The 8,696-nt window shown below is 41.3% G+C and overlaps 1 protein-coding gene across 1 annotated transcript; it reads right to left on the minus strand.

Annotated features, from left to right (window-relative positions):
- Positions 1-248: 248 nt before the first annotated feature.
- cnppd1 (cyclin Pas1/PHO80 domain containing 1) lies at positions 249-8,128 on the minus strand. The gene is made up of 8 exons (XM_088408993.1): positions 7,952-8,128; positions 7,446-7,548; positions 5,427-5,508; positions 5,221-5,341; positions 3,931-4,059; positions 3,804-3,865; positions 3,621-3,738; positions 249-2,803 (listed from the first exon to the last, which is right to left on the minus strand). Exons 1-8 carry the CDS (start codon positions 8,012-8,014, stop codon positions 2,231-2,233), a joined length of 1,251 nt encoding a protein of 416 aa, XP_088265119.1. The 5' UTR covers positions 8,015-8,128; the 3' UTR covers positions 249-2,230.
- Between the last annotated feature and the right edge of the window lie 568 nt (positions 8,129-8,696).

Raw genomic sequence — 8,696 nt, forward strand, 5'->3', positions numbered from 1 at the left:
TAAATACAGGTGGAAATTTGCTGAACTGTAAACCCACAATACTGATTCATCCATAATACTGATTATTGACTGGCTATCTAATACATATGTTTAGTGTATTCATGTGTGTTATGAATCATTTGTTGTATGCGCTAAAACTATGGTGAGGATAAGCGTTTGAATTCATGGATGAATTTTTGGAGCAGTAAATCCCTATAGAAAAATCTTAGAACAGTTTTTTTCCCCACAAGTTGATGCTGACAAAGTGATTAAACTCACCAAAGGAAGTCATTCTTTATTAGTTTATCTCACTTGTTTTACAATATTTGCATTTTCCACCCATGTACAAAATAAAGGACATTGTGCTTTCCATGTTTATCAAATTGTCAAAATAAAGTGTCCAATTATAAATGTCTGGATCGCATAGGCTTGGTCTTTACACACAATCATAAAAAGGGCATCTCAAACCTCTATTGTCTAAAAGATATATTGCAGTAAATAGTGGATCTGAAGTTCGAGATGCGGCTGCAAAACAACAAAGGCAAATGTGCAACTTCCAAACGTCTGCAAAGGTACACAGCAGCGAGTGTTGGCATGCTAAACTAGGTGGCGTTATGAACCAAAACACACGTGCACGCCCGCAGACCCCAGAAAACCGAATACCAAATATGAAATTTATCACACGACCCTGTAGTTCTAAGATGTTCATAGCTTCAACAGTTGAATTATGAGAATCTTCCCCATGTAAAAAGTTGCAGCATATTTGAATGAACATGACCTGTTTGACCTGCAGAAACATCTGAGAGAAAAAAAGGATGATCGGCATGATCGTAAAGCTGTTACATTTCTTCTTTCCACGAAGCACCATCATTACATACTTAAACCCATCCAAGCTTAGCCTGTATCACAAGAAACACATGGATCAAGACCTCCCGCCTTCCAACCAAAAACTGTCAGTAGCTCATACACAACAAAAGCAGGAAAAAAAACCTAAAAAACTCACGATAACAAATCCTTGAAATGTTCCTAACTCTTAATTCAATGCCGGGGTTGTATTTTCACATCGCACAGCACAAGGGTTCGGACATTCAACCCCAGATACGTATGTACCAATTTAATATATACGTTCAGTATGGGGAAATTAATGCCAGGGGGAAATTTTGACCCAACTCTGGCTTTTTGATGTGTGATATCAAAAGCATACAAAAAAAAAGACTAGGAGGCTAAAAAAAAAAAAAAAAAAAAAAAGAAATACGACGACTTTCAACATGCCACACTGCCGTCCCTTCTAGACGCTTGCAAACGGGAGGTCCTAACGGGACACCTAAAGGTGTCAAATTAAGCCCATGTCGGGCAGTTACTGCCATTCAAAATTGGAAATATTGTCGATTTTGGACATATTTAAAATTCAACGGGTTGCAATAGAAATTTGTGTGGCAACACCCCAAAACCACTGTTGTGGCGCTTGCAGCTAACATTTGCAAGCCCTTCAGTGACTTTGATGATTGGCTTAGCCTGGACTCCCATAATACTAAAGTCTTAATACTCTAATTTTGACATAAGTATCACTATTGCAATGAATACAATTAGTGTACAGCGAAGTTACTTTTGCTATTATTGCATTTTTACCATTAAGGGGACGTAGGTCCAACTTGCCACATTTTTTATTTTTTTTTTAATATGTATGAAAAGGGCTCGTGCCACTGAACATTTTTAGGAGGTTGAAAGTAAATATATATTCATATTTGATAGCGTTACGACCATTTCAAAGTCAGTCCAAGTTGGGTGATAAGGCCAGGCTTGTGAAAAATCCCCAGACCCTGGATATTCTGATGATTTATTTATTTTTTTTAATTACAGCTAATTCTATTCAAAACATGTGAACCAAAACCCAAACTCCATGCATAATCACAGGAGGAAAGTGAATGTTTTTTTGTTCCAGCAATCTTAAGGAGGTTATTTATGAAAAAATTTCAAACGCGTTCCGGACTAAGAGTTTTTGGGGAAGGAGTTAATGAACTTCAATATCGATTTAATACTTAAGTATCTGGGATTTAATGCATGGACACTTAAAAAAACATCCCTGGCATTGAATGAGTCAAAATAAGTTCGGCTTTATGTAGACAAATGAAGTAACTGTATTACGCATCTCATGTCTGAGATGTGCCTATGTTCTATTATAGCCCGTGAGTTGTACTATACAAACATGAGTTTGTGGTATGTGACAATCAGCGGCGGAGTCTGCAACGTGCTAGCCAGTCATGAGGAGAGATTGGCTCTTGTCTAAGTGTAACATCAATTTTGGATGACAAGGTCCCAGCTGCCGGAGTGGAAACACTTTTGAGTAAGAGGTTTGGCTTGCTTTAGCGTCTCCAATCAAAAGGGAGATCAACCACGACGCATGACTGGCAAATAAGGACGACGTGTTTCTCAGCGTGCACTCAGATAGCGAGAGTCTGCTACGACAACCCGAATAAAAGGTGGAAGTGCTTTGGGTTTCAAGAGGTTTTTCCCGCTCTATGGAGCCCACGGATGTAAGCAGTGAGCCCCACAGACGCAGTATTGACGTCTGAGGGTTGGCGCGATGTGACGCTGTTCCAAGCGTGTCGGCGTGACGGTTCAGACTCTGGTTGGACGCGGGGCTGCAGGGGAGCCACTGGGGATGAGCGCTGGCGTCAAGGTCCGGGAGTGCCTGGGTGTTTTCGGCTGGGGGTGTCAACAAAGTCTGACCACGTGGACAGCGACTGAGCTGGTGGAGCACAGTGCTCGTGCTGATTAGACCTGCCACACTAGTCAGATACAAGAACCCGAGTACGCAGGAAACCTAAGGAGGAGGGAAAAACCCAAAACACCATTAAAAAACATTGCAGCAAAATTGCAACTTTTTGAAACTATGATGCTACTTTGCAGTTTCTCTTCACTTATCGCGGAGGGGGAATTCCGGTCCACATGAACCGCAAAAAGAGAGGGATTACTGTCTTTACAACATCTGCAATGCTTGGAGCCATGTCTGGATATTTATTGCCGACATGCATGCGCACGCATGCACAAACGCAGTCATGGTTAGAAGTGTGTAACCACACAGCAACAGTAGCGCATTTACTTGTTAAACCAGCCTTGTTTAAGTACTCGTTTCCTTTCACAAAGTGTGATGGCCATTTGGTACCTTAGAAGTAAACTGGGACAGATGGTCTCACAGTAGCGGAACAACTTCCACTGAATCAATGTGCCTGTTGAACCTTGTTGGTGCAAGGTAAAACTTCTCCAGCTCACTTAGCTTATTTCATCGCCAAGCAGAGGCACAGGAGAGTAAAGTGATTGATTTTTGCGGGAAATGAGAATGAAAAGTACAAAGCAGGTGAGTGTGACAGTTGCTGCTTGATTGTTAAAAGAAAACAAAAACAATCTGTATGCTAATCTAATCAGTAATCAGTTAGCACCTAAGGCTACTTGTTGCTGAGTCTGTCTTATGCTCCAGTATTTACAAGCATAAGACAATTTGGTCATTAGCCAGCAAAAGCCCTTTCTCTTTTTAAAGTGATACTTTACGTCTCACGAGCATATCTTACGGTTCTTAAACATCTACCTCGCGAACAAAATCAGTCACGTCCTGTGAGTTTCTGATGAAACTCCCTGCTCACCTTAATAAAGTGCTGGTAGACAGCCGCAAGTGTTTGGCTCCATGCTGATTGCTCAAGTAGCACACAGAGGTCAGTGTAGGTGAACCATCCTCGCCTCATCCCCTGACGCTCAGCAATGCTGAAAACACAAACATCACTTGTATCTGCCAAGCGGGCATTTGAACTTACAGCGAGAACACAGACCTGCTCTCTAGTTGGCTCAGTGCGTTCAAGAAGTCATCTGACCCAATGAAGAGGCTCCAATCCTACAAGAAGGATTGGGATAAAGTACATGCGGGTACAGGATACTTAAACACACATTCAGACTTACAATAGCGTTCAGGAAATTCATTTCCAGCTTATTGACCGTTTCGACATCCATTTTTCCGGCTGCCCCCCACTCGTCGTTGAAGACCTCCTCTTCCTCTCCTTCGTCGTACAAGTACTTGCTGGCAACCATCTAAGGCAGAGTGGCGGAGAAATACATGCATTCGAGCAAGCAATCCTAACACTCATGGTAAATGGGAATGACACTATGTGTCATGTCCAGACGACAAGTTTCATCCATGTTTTAATAGAGAATATTTTATCTACAGTTTATACTGTATATTGTGAAAATGACATTTTAAAGCAGTTATTTTAATACTGTGATACATGACTAATTTTGTTCATGGTTATTATACCGTCCAAATCTAAAACGGTGGACCCCCGCCATACTAAATTAATGCGTTCCGGACTTGGGATCGTAAAGCGAAATTATCGTATGGCGGACAACAGAAACCGATAGTAAAGAGCTAACGCATATATAACCCCTGGTAAAAACATCAAAATTGTATATACATAGTAAAAATTGGTAACAAAAAAGTATAGTAAGTGCTACTTATATATAACATACATGTATACAACTAAATAACATCATAAATAAAAAAAAAAAAAAAAGGAAAAATGACATTTTGTTCACCTTTGAGTGAATAATTTTTTCAGCTATCTCCAGCTTCGTTTCCATAACTAATTACCTTTTTACTTCTCCCTTTAACATCACTTGCAATCTTAGGACTAATGGCTAACCAACTTAAGTTTGAATTAAGCACTAAAATGCAGAATAAAAACCATATTGCAAACAGTCACATGAGATCAAGTCTTTAGCATATCGGCATCTTAGCGACGGCTGCCAATAGCAGACTAGCATCTTAGAGACGCTGTGACGCCGACCAATAGCAGACCAGCATCTTAGTGACGCCGACCAATAGCAGACCAGCATCTTAGTGACGCCGACCAAGAGCAGACTAGCATCTGAGAGGCGCTGTGACGCCGACCAATAGCAAACCAGCATCTTAGTGACGCTGACCAATAGCAGAGGAGCTTTCAGTGACGTAAGCAGTGACGCATGTCGTGGCGTATGAATGTGGTGCGACTCGCAGAGTCCTAACGCCAAATTTGAATTTTCTAAGTGTTGTCGATACCGCAAAGCTAGAAAATGCCATAAAGAGGGGATGAAAAAAACTCAGTATTCAACTTTATAACGTGAAAGAAACGTAAGCCGGGGACGCCGTAACCCGGGGGTCCACTGCATTGAACATACACTTTATGTACGGATTGACCTTGCCGCACAAACACATACCATGGAGATCAAGAAGAGGTCAGAGGAGGAGATCTTTTGTAAATATTCGGGGTTTCTATTTCTGAGCCTTTCAATGTAAACGAGCGCCAACATCATAGCACAGGGTGAAATGCATGCCTCCCTGGAGCAGAAACATAAGAATTGCTGTTAAGATGGGTTATCTTGTTGTGTTTCTTTTCTGTGGAAATGTTTTACAATGGGCTCACCTGGAGACATGAACTGCATATTTCTTGTGGAGTTTTCTTATTGGGCTCGGTGCAGATTTATGGAAGATTTCAACAGCGATATCTGTGGGCATTGATACCACAGTGAAAATGCAATTTTTGCCATGGAATGGTTTCAGGCCAATACCAAACTTTTGTATATTAGACGGCTATCAAAAACTTAACGTTATTGAGCTTCCTTGTGAAATTTCAAAAAGACCCCACAACAGGGGTCACCAACCTATTTGAAACCGAGAGCTACTTCTTTGGTAATGAGTAATACAAAGGGATAGCAGTTTATGTGAAGACACAAATCACGTTATTGATTTGTCACAATTAAGAAACAGCTGTAGTAAATATGTGAATCATATTTACTGGGCTAACCAGTGCCCACGGGCACCGCGGTGGTGGATTCCTGTTCTATAACAATAACCTTTGTAGGTGAACCTAATTTGACATTCCTCAAAACTTGTGAAGGCATACACACAAAGGCCCAGATGACAGCCACGTTGCTGATGCCACGCCAACTTGGGGGATATGCCTAACTTTCGGTGAGTCGAACTTTGCCATCAAAAAGACGTATGCGTGTTTAACAATTTGTATGAGTACGACTCTGGATTGTGTTGAGTTTGAATTGTGTTTGTATGAGGACGACCCGAAATTGTGTTAAGTTTACGAAATGAAAACTTGCGAGCACAAAGTATTTTGAATACAACGTTTGTTTGTTTGCGCGACTATGACCACGTGAGACGCGACTTCACGCCTTTGCGTGAATCTTTCCTTTGACATCGATGACATCACGTCGAGGTACCGGGCAAAGTCGGTTGATCTGCGAGTGATCCGCACAGCAATTCGTCACGCACGCGTACGTCTTTTTGACAGCGATGTTACCCCCATACATCAACAGCTGATGGTTTACAATGTCCAATTTATTCATAAATGATTTCATGAAATTGGATTGAAAGGCTTATGACTGTAGCTGTGACTACAAATCCATATACACTATTATTTGAAAATCATTCATATAAATTATAAATTGGTCCATCGCGATGTTTTTTAAGCTATTAACTAACACATAACCACAACAATAAATAAGTATCTTTATTTGTAGTCATTTAATCTTAATTTCTTTATAGGATTCCCCTTCAGCGTTCATGTGTGCAATTTAAAGGAAAGAGTTTTTCCAAATCAATTACAGTGCTTTTTTTTCTGCTAGCAACTGTTACAGAAGCTGCCCAAAATGATGCCATTTTACCAAAAAATTGGCCCCAAAAGGCCACAAATGGCCCACAAATGTGCAAACATTATCCTTGGGATTGAGACTTGATGAGCTAAGATTCTGTTTGGCGTTCAGTTTGTGTTCAAATCGGCCATTTTTGCTGTGTAAATGAAAATAAGTATAACATTGTATTGTTCATTGATCAGCTGGCTTTGTTTTTAACAAAGACCCTTTCACCTAACATACATGGGAACTCTTTGCCAAGCTAGATTGACGACCTTGACGGATAAGAGTCCACATTGACATATTGTATTCCATGGTTTTTGTCTCCCTACGCATTTTAATTGCTTTTACTCTGGGCCTGGTTTTCATCTTGTGGGCTTTCATTTTTACTTATCCCTACACACCCTTTTGCAGACCATTTTGCAGTTCTGTTAAACTTGTGTATTTGAAGCTTCAAATAAAAGAGACCCAAAGGGACAATTTGTCTTTCCAGACTATTTTACTGATCTCCCCAGAAATCGTAAAAATTCCACAACATCTGCGTTACTTATGCGGGGTGCGAATGACTCGCAGATCTACTGGTAGCTTGGCGTGAAATCATCTTAGTTTGCATATCCAGATCCACTCATGCAAAGGTACGTGCAAAGATGTGAAGTCGTGTCTCGCTTTGTCGTAATCGTGCAAACGAGAGTTGTATTGAAAAGATCTTTACAATTTAAGAGTCGTACGCATACAAATTGTAAAACACGCACACGTCTTTACGACAACGACATTACCCCATATTTCTACAAGTCAGTCACCTGTCACAGGAGAGGAGAATACTTCAAGTGACACATCGCGATCCAATCCATAATACAGTCTCTTCCTCAGGCGTTCAGACAACCTCTGGTGTTCGGGAAGAAACTGAAAACACAACGCAGAACGCAAATCATTATGCAGTTGGCACTTTACCAGCTTCGCACTGTATCGTGGGCGCAGATTGATAAATGTTTTATTCCACAAATGGGGTAGCCCGCCAATAACTTCTGTCACGTAAAGCTCAGCGTCGGGCGAATGAGGAGAGTCCGCGAAAATCCACTCCAACTAAACAATACTTAGCAACTTAGCAGTACTAGGGTCTACATAAAACTATCGTGGCAGAACGCATTTAACTAACAAGTAACACTTTTGAGGGCGAGGTGATAGCTGTACACATTTGAAAAACACACCGTAGTGACATTAACATAAACCACAAATACCGAACCAACAAGCTAATAGTGCCTCGAGTTAGCTTAGCTTCTTTAGGTGGGGGTTTGGGTAAACCTACCGTGAACTCGCGAAAGTCCGAGAATTGGAGGGCCGTATCGTTTAGTAAAAAGTCGAAATCCATAGCTCTACTTAGTAAAGGGTCAACATTTATCCAGGGTGACGCCGGAAAGATAACTCCTTGGCCTTGGCGACCAGCTTCGCACCGTTAGCAGCACGCCCTGCCTCGAGCAGTGACGTCACGTTCTCCTCGCAAGCTGTTCTTTGTGACCGACCAACAGGCGACGCTGTTTTCGCTTAAAATTTCAAGCTTGCAAATGATTGATAAACGCGTCACATTCCACGAAAAACATTACGAAAAAGCATTAGACGAAATATCATATTGAAAAAAAAAAACAAATGTAAACGCGTCACATTCCACGAAAAACATTACGAAAAAGCATTAGACGAAATATCATATTGAAAAAATACAAAGGAAAATTATCTGCAAACCTGTGGGCGGCATGCCTCGGTGGTCGTCTCCCAGCTGAGGGGCTGTGGATTCGATTCCCCGACCATCAAAACTATGACGAAGGGTCCTTGAGCAAGACATTGAACCCCCAGTTGCTCCCGATGCTGCGTCATCAGTAGGTCAGTACCCAAGGTAGAAAAGCGCTAAAGAAGTGAAAGTCCATTTACCATTTGCAAAAACAAAAGCACGTAAGGAATCAAGCGAGCCTCTCTCTCCCAGACACACACACATTGCAAAACTATCAGACCGAAAAAAGCAATTTTCTACAAATTCTAGTGGCATCTCGCCACTTTTC

Source organism: Hippichthys cyanospilos, chromosome 2 (genome assembly GCF_059441005.1).
Source record: "Hippichthys cyanospilos isolate Australia breed blue-spotted pipefish chromosome 2, RoL_Hcya_1.0, whole genome shotgun sequence".
Classification (NCBI taxonomy): Eukaryota; Metazoa; Chordata; class Actinopteri; order Syngnathiformes; family Syngnathidae; genus Hippichthys; species Hippichthys cyanospilos.

What these genes read in the sequence shown, in the direction of transcription:
- cnppd1 (XM_088408993.1), bottom strand. Translation starts at nt 8,014, where the DNA reads ATGGATTTCGACTTTTTACTAAACGATACGGCCCTCCAATTCTCGGAC. An exon ending in CGGACTTTCGCGAGTTCACG is followed by an intron (nt 7,549 to 7,951) that starts GTAGGTTTACCC and finishes TTGTGTTTTCAG; the next exon opens with TTTCTTCCCGAACACCAGAG. An exon ending in CTGAGCCAACTAGAGAGCAG is followed by an intron (nt 3,739 to 3,803) that starts GTCTGTGTTCTC and finishes TTGTGTTTTCAG; the next exon opens with CATTGCTGAGCGTCAGGGGA.